The sequence below is a fragment of the Loxodonta africana genome, chromosome 3 (assembly GCF_030014295.1).
Source record: "Loxodonta africana isolate mLoxAfr1 chromosome 3, mLoxAfr1.hap2, whole genome shotgun sequence".
Lineage (NCBI taxonomy): Eukaryota > Metazoa > Chordata > Mammalia > Proboscidea > Elephantidae > Loxodonta > Loxodonta africana.
In genome coordinates this window covers 134,399,835-134,414,902 of record NC_087344.1, presented here as the reverse complement: position 1 = coordinate 134,414,902, position 15,068 = coordinate 134,399,835, and the positions used below count along the sequence as shown (strand labels likewise).

Here is a 15,068-nt window from a genome sequence, read left to right as displayed (position 1 = left end):
GATCATATATGCTTGGCTGGAGCTGGTTCTGTGTTTTTCATCCAATTAGGGAAGGATTTTTGGTCCCTGGGTTTTTTGTGGTTGCTTCTCTCAGGCCGGAAGAATGGGTTAGGAAAAGACCAAAAAAAAAAAAAAGGGGAAAGCGAAGCCGCGGAGCCGGAGCTGTTCTCCCTTTGGCTCAGGAAATTCCAATGTTAATGAAGCCGCCTGGGAAGGGGAGGGCAGCGTTCAGGAAACCAGGAGAGAGTAGCACCCCAGGATATAGCCAAAGTTGCTTATCTTGCTTGGGATGACTATTTTATCTGAGATTCCCGAGGGGTGTGTCGCCTATGTGTGCTGGCTGGGTAGAGATTGCCCCCGAGGGTCTGGCCTGCAGAAGCCACGTCAGTTCCTCCGCTGCCAGTCCAAAGCCCAGCGTCAAGGTTCCCTGGCTGGTATGCTGCACTCCCAGTGTTTTTAGTCCAATTAGGGAAGGACTTTTGGTCTCTGGGTTTTTTTGTGGTTGCTTCTCTCAGACCGGAAGAATGGGTTAGGAAAAGACCAAAAAAAAAAAAAAAGGAGGCAGAGCCAAGATGGCGGACTAGGCAGACGCTACCTCGGATCCCTCTTACAACAAAGACATGGAAAAACAAGTGAATCGATCACATACATAACAATCTACGAACCCTGAACAACAAACACAGATTTAGAGACGGAGAACAAACTAATACGGGGAAGCAGCGATTGTTTCCAGAGCCTGGAGCCAGAGTACCAGTCAGGTACGGCACAAGCACAGAGAGCTGCTCCACCCCCTGAACTAACCCCGGGAGGGGGACCAGCCGGTTCCGCGGGTGGCGTGGGATGCAGCCGGTAGGAGAAGTCCCTGGGAGGCAGTGACTGGTCTTGGAACGGGGAGAGCAGCGTCCCAGCCGGGGAACCGTCCCGCCGGGATTTGGACTGGACGCAGGTATGGCATAAACACGGAGAACTGCTCCACCCCCCTGAACTAACCCCGGGAGGGGGCCCAGCTGGTTCGCGTGTGGCGTGGGACGCAGCCGTTAGGAGAAGTCCCCGGGAGGCAGCGACTGGTATTGGAGCGGGGAGAACAGCGTCCCAGCCGGGACACTCGGTCACGGCACAAGCACGGGGAGCTGCTCCACCCATCTGAACTAACCCTGGGAGGGGGCCCAACCGGTTCACGGGGGCGGCAGGGCAACGCGGGTGGAGGGACGAGAAGTCCCCAGGAGGCAGCGACTGATTTTGGAGTCGAGAGTGCACCGTCCCAGCAGGGGAGCCTTGACGCTGGGCGTGGGGCTGGAAGCAGAGGATCTGACCGTGACTCCAGTGGGCCAGACCCCCCGGGGGCAATCTCCACACAGCCAGCACACATAGGCGACGCACCCCGTGGAAATCCCAGATATAATAGTCATTCCAAGCAAGACAAGCAACTCTGGCTATATTCTGAGGTGCTACTCTCCTATCTCTCTGTCCCCTCCCCCACCCTCCCCAGGCGGCTTCATTAACATCTGAATAGCCTGAGCCAGAGGGAGAACTCTGATAGGGATCTGACTGCATTTTTTTTTAGCGGATTTTCTGCAAAAACTAGTTTCCCAGTGATGGCTCGGAGACAACAATCCATATCAAACCACTTAAAGAAGCAGACCATGACAGCTTCTCCAACCCCCCAAACAAAAGAATCAAAATCTTTCCCAAATGAAGATACAATCCTGGAATTATCAGATACAGAATATAAAAAACTAATTTACAGAATGCTTCAAGACATCACAAATGAAATAAGGCAAACTGCAGAAAAAGCCAGGGAACACACTGATAAAACTGTTGAAGAACTCAAAAAGATTATTCAAGAACATAGTGGAAAAATTAATGTTGCAAGAATCCATAGAGAGACAACATGTAGAAATCCAAAAGATTAACAATAAAATTACAGAATTAGACAATGCAATAGGAAGTCAGAGGAGCAGACTCTAGCAATTAGAATGTAGACTGGGACATCTGGAGGACCAGGGAATCAACACCAACATAGCTGAAAAAAAGGGAAAAGCAAAGCCGCGGAGCCGGAGCCGTTCTCCCTCTGGCTCAGGAAATTCCAATGTTAATGAAGCCACCTGGGAAGGGGAGGGAAGGGTTCAGAAAAACAGGAGAGAGTACACCCCGGGATATAGACAAAGTTGTTTATCTTGCTTGGGATGACTGTTTTATCTGAGATTCCCAAGGGGCATGTTGCCTATGTGTACTGGCTGGGTAGAGATTGCCCCTGAGGGTCTGGCCCGCAGAAGCCATGGTCAGTTCCTCCGCAGCCAATCCAAAGCCCAGCATCAAGGTTCCCCGGCTGGGACGCTGTACTCCCTGCTCCAAAACCAGTCACTGCCTCCCGGCGACTTCTCCTCCCGGCAGCCCCATCACCGCGCTGCCCACGCGGACCAGCTGGGCCCCCTCCCGGGGTCAGTTCAGGGGGGTAGGGCTGCGCCCCGTGTTTCTGCCGTCACAAGATGTCGTGTTCAGCTCCCCTGGGCCCAGTCCTAAGCCCGGCGCCAAGGTTACCTGACTGGGACGCTGGCTCCAGGCTCCAAAAACAGTCGCTGCTTCCCCGTAGTTGTTCGTTCTCTGTCTCTGTCACTCAGGTCAATTCTTTAAATCTGTGTTTGTTGTTCAGGGTTTGTAGATTGTCGTGTATGTGATCGATTCACTTGTTTTTCTGAGTCTTTGTTGCAAGAGGGATCCGAGGTAGCATCTACCTAGTCAGCCATCTTGGCCCCCTCTCTCGTCTTTGTTTTATATCTCAAAAGAGATTGACTTAAATCATAATCTAATCTTGTAGATTGAATCCTACCTCATTAACGTAATTGTTGTTAATCCCACTTCATCAACATCATAGAGACAGGATTTACAACACGCAGGAAAATCATATCAGATGATGAAATTGTGGAAAGTGATGGCACAACCAAGTTGACACACATTTTTGAGGGACACAATTCAATCCATAACAGAAGGCTACATACTTTGCTTACAAAACATAGGAAGCTGATATATACATTCCACAAACAGAAAGCTGATATACACGTACCTTGAATAACCATTAGATATGACATTAGGTCCTTGCATTCTACTGAGTGTCTCTTCTGGATTGCAGGTTACCAGGGCTTCCAGACCCATCATGACGGTCCCCATTTGTTTGGTGGAAAACCAGAAAGAGCAGCTGATGGTGAATCCAAAAGCATTAAAGATTCTTAACGAAATTTCTCAGCCTGTGGTGGTAGTGGCCATTGTAGGGCTGTATCGTACAGGAAAATCCTACCTGATGAACCGCCTGGCAGGACAGAACCATGGTGAGTGTTGTCCTGGGGGAAGGGCTGTTAGTTTGGAACCAGTGATAACACAGTCTCCTCTAGGTCATATTAAGGAAGAGCTGGCTTCTTCCCACTAGAAAAAACAAAACAGAACAAAAAAAAATTCTGATGCTCATCACCAAATCTATAACTTCAAACTTATGTATCCACAAAATCTGTAGCAAAGAAGAGCTCTTTTCTCCATTAATAAAGAAGAGCTCTTTCAACCCTATGCAAAGATCCACCCCACATGTTCTCTGGATCCCTCCACCTCTGGCAATGATTCTCTTTCTTTCTCCTACATCATTTGTGCATGTGATACAGGATAAAGAGAAGCAGAATCTCTGTATATCTAATACCTCAACAGAGATACCATCTGATTTTTTTTCTCCAGTTATAGCAACTTTGAGAAATTGTACCCTCTTTCTCTATTTAGTCTTTTCTAAAATGTAAAATATAACACATACATAAAAGTGCAGCATGCATAAATGCACAATAAAACTAATAGACATGAATGAACACCTGTGTAACCAATGCTCAGTTCAAGAAATAAAATATTCCCAATATGCAAAAGCCCAAATCTTATACCCTTGTCACACCCTCACACGTAATCACCGATATTTTAGTTTTCCTGGCACTTCTCTTGATTTTTAAAGATGGTTTTACAACCTATGCATACATTTCCAAAAAAGCAATTTAGTTTGACTTGCTTGTAAACTTTATTTAAATGGATTTATATGGTATGCATTCTTTTGTGCCTTGCATTTTGGCTCATCAAGAAATTTATAAGACTTATTTAGTTTATTATACGTATCTGTAATTTATCTATTTGTACTGAATTATAGTATGCTGTTGTATGAAGATACCAGAATTTCTTTATCCATTTATTGTGGATCAACATTTGTATTATATTCAGCTTTTATCTTTCATGAACAAGGTTGTCATGGATTTTTTTCTACTTATAACTGTTGCTCAGGTACACAAACCTCTTGTGTACAAATTCCTGGAACTGGATTTGCTGGATCACAGGATATGTGTGTCTTCAGTTGTTACAGATAATATCAAACACATTCTCAAAGTTTAGGGCAATTTACGTGCTTATTAGCAGTAATCGAGAATTTTCCACAACACTACAAAAATTTGCTGATCTAGTTACTATATAAAACCAAAAACTAAAGCAGTTGCCCTCCGGGAAGTACCAACTCACGGCAATGAGTTGTGTGCCAGAGTACAATTGTGCTCCACTGGGTTTTCAATGGCTGACCTTTTGGAAGTAAGTTGCCAATTTGTTCTTTCAGGGTGCCTCTGGGTGGAGTCAAACCACCAATGTTTTGGTTAGCAGCCTAGCACTTAACTGTTTGCGCCAGTTTGCCTCACTATAAGGGAGGTTGAACACCCTTTCAAATACGTATTTCCCACTATTTCCTTTTTGTGAAATCTTTTTTTCCTACTGGATTGTTTTCTTTGGTTGTTATTGATTTTCAGGGAATTGCCCATAGTCTGTCAGTAAAGACCTTGTAGCCATTTTTTTTCCCCTCGCTTCCTCTTAGCACCGCTAAGGAATCCAATTTAGTCCACTAAACTCTCAGGGCCACCGTGCTTATCTCACTGTCTCTGTCTTTGTCTCTGTTTCTGTCTTCGTCCCTCCCTCCTTCCCTTTCTCCTTATCACTCTTTTTTCCTCTCATTTACTCTGTCTCCTTTCCTTTCTCCATTTCCCCTTCTTGTTTCCCAATTCCCCCCTTGGCTTCTAAGCAAGCATTTTGTCTTTATTTTTATTTTAGGGGAGTTCTTGATCATCAAGAAGGAAGGGGGGACACTTTTCCTTGCCTGGTCCAAATAAATTCATAAGGATATTTTTTGATGGATTATGGTTCAGAACCTGAGGAGACAGATTTCAACACTGTCCTTTATTTTCTACTCAAGATAAGATCAAGTAATAACCAGGCGATTTCCCAGCACTCTGCTGAGGAAGTCTCTGACCTCAAGATGTTTTAAAATTTCTGACTTGTGTCTCTACCACCCCACCTGTATCACAGGAAGAACAGAAAGAAAAAGATTCACTTCCAGTCATGGTCCATGAGCAAGACCAGGTCGCTATTTCTGTTGCTTTGTTTTTTTTATACCTCTAATGACTAAGATTTATGACCTTCAATTACACCTTGCCCTTCCACATTGGGGCCCTGAAGTTAGGCTTGCTCTAGATTATTTAGCAAACATCAAAAATTATCATGATGTAGAAGAGTACAAAGGAGCCCTGGTGGTGCAGTGGTTAAGAACTCTGCTGCTAACTGAAAAGTGGGTGCTTTGTACCCACCAGCCATTCCATAGGAGAAAGATGTGGCAATCAACTTCTGTAAAGATTTATGGGGCAGTTCTATTCTTTCATATAGGGTTGTTTTGAGTAGGAATTCACTCAAGAATGGGCAACGGGTTTAGAAGAGTGCAGACCAACCCCTGCTTTTATATTCACTCCTTGGAGAAAACATAGGCTGGGGGGTAAAACAAATGGCCTGAGCCATGCTGAACCACGTTCCCCTAGAAGTTTCCTTACCACCTCTAGTCTCAGTTGAGGAAAACACTGCACATAGCAGATGCTCAAAATCTTGGAAACTCTTTAACAGGCTATATTATCCACAGATTGTTGGACATAGCCATCAGATCTTATCTCACTGTGGGTTTAAGCCATTGGAAAGAAAATCCAGTAAGCTTCAAGGGTCTTTACTGCTTTCTCCTCTATTGTATCCCCCTCTTGAAGCAATGAACATTTTTCTGGAAGAGGACAGAGAAAAAAAAAAAAAAACAGGAAGAATGGGGAGAAGCAAATCCAACAGATAACCCACTCGAGGGGTAATGAAAGTATTTAACAGAGAGACCATTTACAAGGATAAAGACAGGGCAATGTGAACCAACGAGGGATGGTGAAGCACCTAGACAGTGGTAATAACAGTAGCAGTGTAGCCATTATCATCTCTAGGCCTGAAGAGGCAAGCAAAGAGTGAATAGCAGAATGTGGCAGGATTAGAGTTATTGGCTGAGGCTGAGTGAAAGGAATTGTGACCTGATATAGAGGAACAGAGGCACTGAATATTGTGGCCTAGCAGGGTGGAGGTGAGGGAGCGTGTGTCTTCTTTCTGCTCTCCTGGGTATCTCCCACTGGTTGAATTCTGCCAGAAGCCAGAGGCCAAGGGAGCCTTCGTGATAGAGGACATAAAGGTCTATGTCCTTGGGCACAGGTCAGGGTGTAGAGCAGGAAGAGCTAATCTGATGGGAAAAGGAGGTGGACAAAGACAACTAGTATATCAGAATTTTATCTGCCAAGCTAAAAATTATGAAGACTTCCTTACCAAGTTATGAAACCTTGGCATGCTTTGACTCCCCCCACTTCACTTCCTGTCCCATCCTTTTCTTCTCTAGATTTATCAAATCCTTTTAATCATTTTTCTACTACTTTCACCCTAGTTGGCCACATCATTATATCAGACTGTTGATCTTTGTACAGGGTCAGTGTAGCCCACGGGGAAACAGGCTGGGAGTCAGGGGGCCTGTGTTAAGTTTAGGCTACATGTCTAAGTAGCTGTGCCAACCAGTGACAGTTTCTGGGTTTCAGTCTCATCATTCAGAAAATGAGCGAGTTGGACAAAATGATCACTTCACTTTTTCCCAGCTCTAAAATTCTTGAAACCTCCTAATGGTTCCAGGATCTAAATTCCTACTTACTTAGGCATTTTAATACCACACTGATTTTCCTAAATTCTTCTTGATTTTTTGTCATCCATCTCAAAAACTTAATTAATGGCCATTGTCTAACCAGTCATATCTCCTTAATTGTGCATTCAGACCCCCAAATCACCTATTCCTCAACTACATTTCAGGCTCAATTCTCACTACTCTGTACTGGAAGCCTGTTTTAGCAGAACTGGACTCTAGAAACTGTCACTCCTTTCTCTTCCCATGTCAAGGTCTCCTCTAGTTAGGTGGTTTTCTCTTAACATGAGACCAAATAAGGAAAAGGAAGCTCTGCATAATGGTAATCCAAAAACAGAGCTGTCTTCTCAGCTCTCTTTCTAATCCCACTATACATTTCATGCATTTTCTTTCCTCTTGCGCATCAGATAAAAATAGAAACAAAGCAAACCCTTTGCTGCAAGTTGATTCCGACTCATAGAGACCCTACAGAACAGAGGAGAACTACCCCATAGGGGTTACAAGGCTGTAATCTTTAGGAAAGCCAACTGCCACATCTTTCTCCTGTGGAGTAGCTGGTGGGTTCAAACCTTCAACCTAGCAGTCAACAGCTAGTGCTTAACAACTGCACTACCAGAGCTCCTCAGAGTTTGCTAAAAAACCAAACCCAACCCACTGCTGTCGAGTCGATGCCAACTCATAGTGACCCTACAGGACAGAGTAGAACTGCCCGATAGAGTTTCCAAGGAGTGCCTCGTGGATTCGAACTGCCAGCCTCTTGGTTAGCAGCCATAGCACTTAACCACTACACCAGCAGGGTTTCTACGGTTTAATAAAGTTTCCATTAATTCTGTAACATGATATAGTTTGACTCTTTAAAGGAATAAGGTGAGCAGGAGATACAAAGTGTTTCTTGAGAAGGAACTTAATATATATAACGGTTTGATTGGCTTTTCTTGCTTAAATGGAAGAAACTCCTCTCCATGCTAGGCACTTGCCATACTACAATTTTAATTAACCTTTGCAGCTCCTGAGCAGCCTGGACTATCTGCTATCACTGATGTTGCTTTATTTTCTTCCCTATAGGCTTCCGTCTGGGCTCCACAGTGAGGTCTGAAACCAAGGGCATCTGGATGTGGTGTGTACCTCACCCCTCCAAACCCAAGCACACCCTGGTCCTTCTGGACACCGAGGGCCTGGGCGATGTGGAAAAGGTAAGACAGAGAGTCATGGAGAAGTCATCTTTGCTCTTGACTCTCTATTTACCTTTTAATTTGCCACATTAATCCAACTTTTGTGACATGTTGTTATGATAAAATTAGGGATAATTAGGTTAAATTTTATTTCCTTGAACTTATTTCCTTTGTATTAGGGATAGATCTTCTTTTGTTTAACACTAGGATGAATAAAAATATTAATAAATGCTTTCCGAGCAGTTGAATTTCAGGGCTCTGTGCTAAGTGTTGTAGGTAAAGAGTGAATAAGGCAAAGGCCCAGAGCCTAGTTGAAGACTCAACATGTACAAAGTGCGATCAGCATCAGTCGTCATGAATGCAAGAAAGTGAACACCTAACCCAGACCTACGGGTTAGAGGGAACTATGATTCATGGGATCAATGGGAGCTACCAGTTAAAGAATGTGGAGCCGATGGGGTTGGAGGTAGAAACCATGAGATTAGGGTTTCAGTGAAGTAATCTATCTAAATAACCTTCAGAAAAGCTTCATCTACATGAGGAATATTCGTAAAGATTTTGGTTCAAGACTCTGGGCTTTGGAGATTAACTCTCCACTAGCTTCTCTATAAAACCATGAGCTTGACCCACGAAAAACATTGTAAATGGGACAATTTTAGGTATTTTGTCTTTATAATATTAAATGCAATGAGTCATTTCTCCTTATTTAATTTCTCCTTTTTCATTATTGAGTCTAAGTTCAAAGTAGCAGCAGTAGATATTTGGTGTTCATTACTGCCAAAAATAAATAAATAATAACAACAAAAAATTTGGGGAGATTTTACCCTGAATCTCTTTTCCAGGCTCAGCTTCTGCTCTTCACACCTACCCCATGCTTCACTTAAATGGAATAACTCTAGAATACTTCTAAATGACCCATACTCTCTAACATTTCTGATGTGATTTGTGTTGATTTGGACACCTGTATGATCCCTTTTCCTATACAAGTTCATATTCTATCAATTCCTAAAAGACTAGCTATTTTCAGTCTCCTGACATCCTATACCAGTCAGATGTACATCTTCTCCTCACTTATTGACTAACTCATTTTCAGACATTTCGTATTTACTACAATAGTAAAAAATCGACTATGTGACTGTTTTGTGCATTAATGATGTACCTCTGGCAGTAATGAATGCCGAGGTGCAAGGTGAGAGTGACGCTGACTGTGGTGGTTAAGGTTATGTGTCAACTTGGCTGGGCCATGATTCTCAGTGGCTTGGCACTTATGTAATGACATAGTCATCGTCCATTTTGTGATCTGATGTGGCCATCTTCCATTACTGCATAACGCCAATTTTGCCTAAAGACCTGCTCTTTGGAACCTAACCATGTCAGTAAATGAGGAGAGGGTGTAGTCATTTCTTGCTCTGAATCCGCAGCGTACTTATTGCTATTTATTGGCCTTACCTCTTTTTCTTTTACATTGTAACTATCGGGCCACTCCTGGCAGAGATTATAGTCTTGGTTGCAATTACATGTTCACATGTTTATCTACCTTTCTGGAAAGTCATCTTCTTGAGGTTAGGAACAACCATATAGAACTTTGTACTCATACAACCAAAGTGTCCAGAGTTTATGGATGCCCAATGAACAGTTGTTTAATTTAATGAAATAATATTTCATCCTTAATATAGTCCTCAGTCAAGAAAAAAAAATTGCTGAAGTTATTGTCCACCTTTTACTGAGTACCTACTGTGATCTAAACTATGTATTAAACATTTTACACACATTGACAGTGTCATTCACTTAGTTAAAAAAACGAAAGAACCTGAAGCTCTGAGAGTGATCAATGTAAGTAAAAATATGAGGTTTGAATTTAACATTGTTTTCAAAAGGTATGCTATCTTCCCTATTCAGCTATAGAACAGCTGAAGTAGTAAATGCACAAATCAAATGAATGAATGAACAAATGAAGAGCAGACTCCCATGTCTCTTGCTCTAATGTGCTTTCTAGGGTGACCCTAAAAATGACTCGTGGATCTTTGCACTGGCTGTGCTCCTGAGCAGTACCTTTGTCTACAACAGCTTGTCCACCATCAACCACCAGGCTCTGGAGCAGCTACAGTATCCTTCCAGGAACCCAACCACCATGTTTGTTGAGCTTATGGGAATGGAAACTGAGACTATTTCTTTTTTCTTGTGATTCAGTTTTCATGAATGAGGAAGAGGGAACATGGGGCAAATTAGAAGGTTTATAAAATTTATTTCCAAGTGAGATCTGGGAATTGTGGTGTTGAATACTACTCCTTCCTTAGCTAACCTCCCAGCTATGTGACTGAACTAACAGAGCTAATCAGGGCAAAATCCTCCTCCAGATCTGATGAGGTAGAGGATTCCACCGAGTTTGTGAGTTTCTTTCCAGACTTTGTTTGGGCTGTTCGTGATTTCAGCCTGGAGCTGAAGTTAGGTGAACGCCCTATCACCGAAGATGAGTACCTGGAGAATGCCTTGAAGTTGATTCCAGGTATCAGTGCATGTTCTGGGTGGTGGAAGGTTCAGTAGAGGGTGATATATATCAAGTGAGCCTTGTCATTCAGCATTTGAAGTCAACATGTATTTGAGACTGGATAGAGGCCCAGGAAAATGGTGATTGAGGGGAAGGCATGATTTTAGTGGGTTATTATTACCTGAAAATATCCAGTGGTTGGAGTTTAAGCTCACTGAGGAAATTTAAGGCCCAATGTTGAACCAAATGATTTCAGAGCCATTGGTACCATGAAAAAAATTTTTTCAAATTACAATCACTCCTATAACTTCTTAAGGTCCACATACCTGTGTCCCTTATTAAGTGCGCCTCCTGGTTTGAGAAAAAGAGTTCAAGAATTTGGAAGTTGTTAAACACAGAATTACAGCGAAATCAAATGGCATAGTTTTCAAAATATATTTCAGGAGGCATATTTTAGTAAATGATCCCTGGTGGCTCAGGGGGCAGTTCTACTCTGTCACGTGGGATCAGTATGAGCCTAAATCAACTCAATGGCACACAACAACATATTTTACTAGCTTTGAGAGTTACATCTGTGAGAGTGAAACCTGTGAGAGCCGGAACATGGCAGGACTGCCTTGTTTTTGCAAGTCTTATGAGTTTTCTGCCTTTGACAGGGTGCAGTCTTACTACTTCGCTATCACTCACTTTAGTGGAAAATATTTGAGTTTTACTTTTCTCACAGGTTTGCACCTTATAAAGGTTCTGGCTTTTGCAGGCTTTGCTGCATACTAAAGTCAGAAAAAAATCGCGATATCCTTTCAGAAAGACTGTCAAATCCTGTTATTGTTCTGTTAACATCACATACATCATTCTACATCCTTACGTAATAAGTTATCATTTTAATATTATGAACTTATTACATGGATTACATTTAGGAGGGTGTCTAACTGATAGCATTAGAAAGAATATCCATTTTCATTTATTCATTTCTTCAACAAACACTTATTAAACGGCTGATATCTGCCATGGTATCTCTCTGCAAGACATGGTCAAGTCCTGTATAATGTGAGGTAGGGAAGTTGTGAGGTCTCCAAATTACATTCGGGCTAACCCTACTCATTGAAGGCTTTTGCTGAAAGAATCTCTAAAAGTATTTATGATGTGTCTATTTTGGGGCTCTGATTTTAAATTTTTCTTTATTGACCTGAGTATCACCTCTCCTCATAATATTTTTCCAGCAACATCTTATCCTTATATCAAGCATTACTTTGTTTTTGAAACCACATTTTATTTCTGACACAAGGGCGGTAAGATCAGAAAAGTACTTCTGATCAGTTCTTTTTATGTGTCAGTCATTCAATAAACATTTATTAAATGATTACTCTACTGAACTCCATACACAGATTAAGGAAACCAAATGTAAGTTTGTTTACTTGGGATAGATGCTACCATTTCCTCTCCAGAACTGCCTCCTTGACTCTTTGTTCTGTCCACAAATGGATTTTTTAATTTTTTTTTGCTTTGGGTAGATTGGCTCAAGGCTGATTTGCCCAACTGGATAAAAGGAGATTTAAAGACAAGAGATGCACAGGTCCCTGGAAATAAAAGTCAACAGATTCCTTTCCTGAAGGCTTCCCCTTCAATGATTGCTCTTTTTCTAATTTGGCAGGTAGGAATCCCAAAATCCAAAATTCCAACCTGCCTAGAGAGTGTATCAGGCATTTCTTCCCAAAACGGAAGTGCTTTGTCTTTGACCGGCCAACAAATAAAAAAACTCTCTTAGCCCATATTGAAGAGCTGCCAGAAGAGCAGCTGAATTGTCATTTCCAGATGCAAGCAAAAAACTTCTGTTCCTATATCTTCACCCACTCAAAGACCAAGACTCTGAGACAAGGCATCATTGTCACCGGGGACCGTGAGTCACCTTTGCCCCAAGCATGTCTCTCTGTGGATCAGTGTGTGGTGAAGCTGTGATTGTTCTGTGGGTTTCTCTGTAATTCTGTTTGCATTTGTATATGAATGTCCAGAAGCAGACGTTCATGCCGCACATAGTAATGCATTTTTCTTAAGTATTTTCTCTCTACCTGAGGGTTTATTGAGGCCAAATGTATCTTAAGAAAATAATCCACTAATCATATAGACACAAACTGCTGTTAAGGAGAGAAGATCTATGTTGTGTAGAGAAGTCCTATGAGATACAAGTGCCTCTCAGGGTAGAATAGATAGTTCGTAAAATTACACAAGTCAGAAAATACATAGTAGGCCATGAGTCCCTGCAAGCCCATTGAGATTTTGAAAAAGGAAGTTAAGCATAATCTACATACAGGGCCATATTCATAAGCATATGACCTGTGCAGTTGTATGGTGTCCGTGCTGAAATGGGTCCATACTTGGTTTAATGTTCTATGTTGTCATCTTGAAATTGTTTTTCTTTCTTTTTCCACAAAGAACCTATATTTCTTTTGGAACTGACTCTGTAAGTTATGTAATTACTTTGACTATCTAGTAAACATTTTTTATTTTATTTAAATAGAAATGTATTTTTCCAGGAATCACTGGAAAAGATATTGGTTGTGATCAATAATTCAATTTTATATAGTAATGAAATGGAGGATCACAAAAGAAAGAATAAATAGGGGAAAAAGTGATGTTACTTTAAGGAAATGGATTCATCAAAAAAGAAAAGAAGGGAAAGAAGTTCATGTTAAATTTAGAATGCTGATCACTAAAAGTTTTTAAAACAGTAAGTGAGAACTTGATATTTATCCCTAAATTTGTTCATTTGCTGGCTCATTCAGGGCTGGGGACTCTGGTGGAGACCTATGTGGGTGCCATCAACAGTGGAGTGGTACCTTGTTTAGAGAACGCAGTAACAACTCTGGCCCAACGTGAGAACTCAGCAGCTGTGCAGAAGGCAGCTGACCACTACAGCGAGCAGATGGCCCAGCATGTGAGGCTCCCGACAGACACACTCCAGGAGCTGCTGGACGTGCACGCGGCCTGTGAGAGGGAAGCCATTGCACTCTTCATGGAGCACTCCTTCAAGGACGACAAGAGGGAGTTCCACAAACAGCTCGTGGTACTTGTCTTAGCACTTATCATTCCTGATTCCTGTCCATCTTTTTGACTCCATGCTTTATGTCTTTCATGTAGTAGAAGGAGCTTGGATTGTAGGGAGTGACAGGGATCTACAGGGTTGCCATTCACGTTTTTTCTAAAAGATGTGCACTTCATTTTTTATTTCTGTACAACAGATTATTATGAACTTAGCATTCACACACTTATCAGCTCATGGTTTTTTATTTCAGAAGTTCAGCACAGCGTGTATGGGTTGTCTGCTCAGGGTATCACAAATTAAAATTGAGGTGTCTTCTGGGCTTTATTCTCAACTGGAGGCTCTGGGGAACACCACTTTATCTTCATGCCAACAATGGATTCATCAAATCCTTCTCTTTAATCTCTCTGACTTCCTCTTCTGCCAACAGCTGGGAATCACTACTTTTAAAAATCAAGAACCATTGCCATCGAATCGATTATGACACATAAGGACCCTGTAGGACAGAGTAGAACTGGTGGAAAGGGTTTCTAAGGAGCAGCTAGTGGATTTGAACTGCTGACTTTTTGGTTAGCAGCCAAACTCTTACTCACACTCAAATCCTATTTGAGAGAATTCATGAAGGGTTCCAAAGTCTTCTCAGAGTGCATTTAAGTCACTACTGTGTTGGTTGCTTTTTCATGTTTACATTTTCATCCATAGCAACCCAGGTTCTCTGAGGAAACTCTCCTTCCAGCCAAATTCACTTTTCTATTACTCGTTGCGATTGTTGGATCACTGTTAATTATGCTGTACAGCTAAGGAAACCATAGAGTTCATGTCGTCCACCCCTACCACTTATATATTATATATGTCATTGTACTTGACCAGTGTTTAACACAAGTCTTCTGACTCCAGTCCGAGGCTATCAGCCAGCTTCTTCCAAGAGGACCATGGTAGTACCATCCTTTCTAAAAGCTTCTCTCTATTGTATTTCTCGACATTTCCCTGCAGTGCACCATAGAGAAAAAGAAGGAAGACTTTATGCTGCAGAATGAAGAGGAATCTGTGAAATACTGCCAGACTGAGCTTAACCAACTTTCAAAGCCCCTGATGGAAAGTATTTCAAGAGGAACTTTCTCTGTTCCTGGAGGACACAGTCTCTACTTAGAAGCAAAGAAAAAAGTTGAACAGGGCTATGAGCAAGTGCCCAGGAAAGGAGTTAAGGTGAGGAATAAGGGAAGAGGAGGGAAGGTCAGCAGAGTAGAGGCAGGGAGCCTTTGTCCTACTGAAAATCTAAGACGACAGCACCAGTAGTGGGGAAAAAAGTATAGCATGCTGAGTTCTCAACATTTTTAG

The 15,068-nt window shown here is 42.1% G+C and overlaps 1 protein-coding gene across 1 annotated transcript in view; it reads left to right on the top strand.

The window, feature by feature from the left end:
• Positions 1-15,068, top strand: part of LOC100661347 (guanylate-binding protein 4-like) — a 29,206-nt gene that overhangs the window by 10,538 nt on the left and 3,600 nt on the right. The window contains exons 2-8 of the mRNA XM_064282198.1: positions 3,131-3,326; positions 8,099-8,226; positions 10,202-10,311; positions 10,515-10,711; positions 12,345-12,590; positions 13,474-13,754; positions 14,724-14,936. Of these exons, the coding sequence (XP_064138268.1) occupies positions 3,155-3,326; positions 8,099-8,226; positions 10,202-10,311; positions 10,515-10,711; positions 12,345-12,590; positions 13,474-13,754; positions 14,724-14,936 (1,347 nt within the window). The 5' untranslated portion in view covers positions 3,131-3,154. The remainder of the gene's footprint in view (positions 1-3,130; positions 3,327-8,098; positions 8,227-10,201; positions 10,312-10,514; positions 10,712-12,344; positions 12,591-13,473; positions 13,755-14,723; positions 14,937-15,068) is intronic.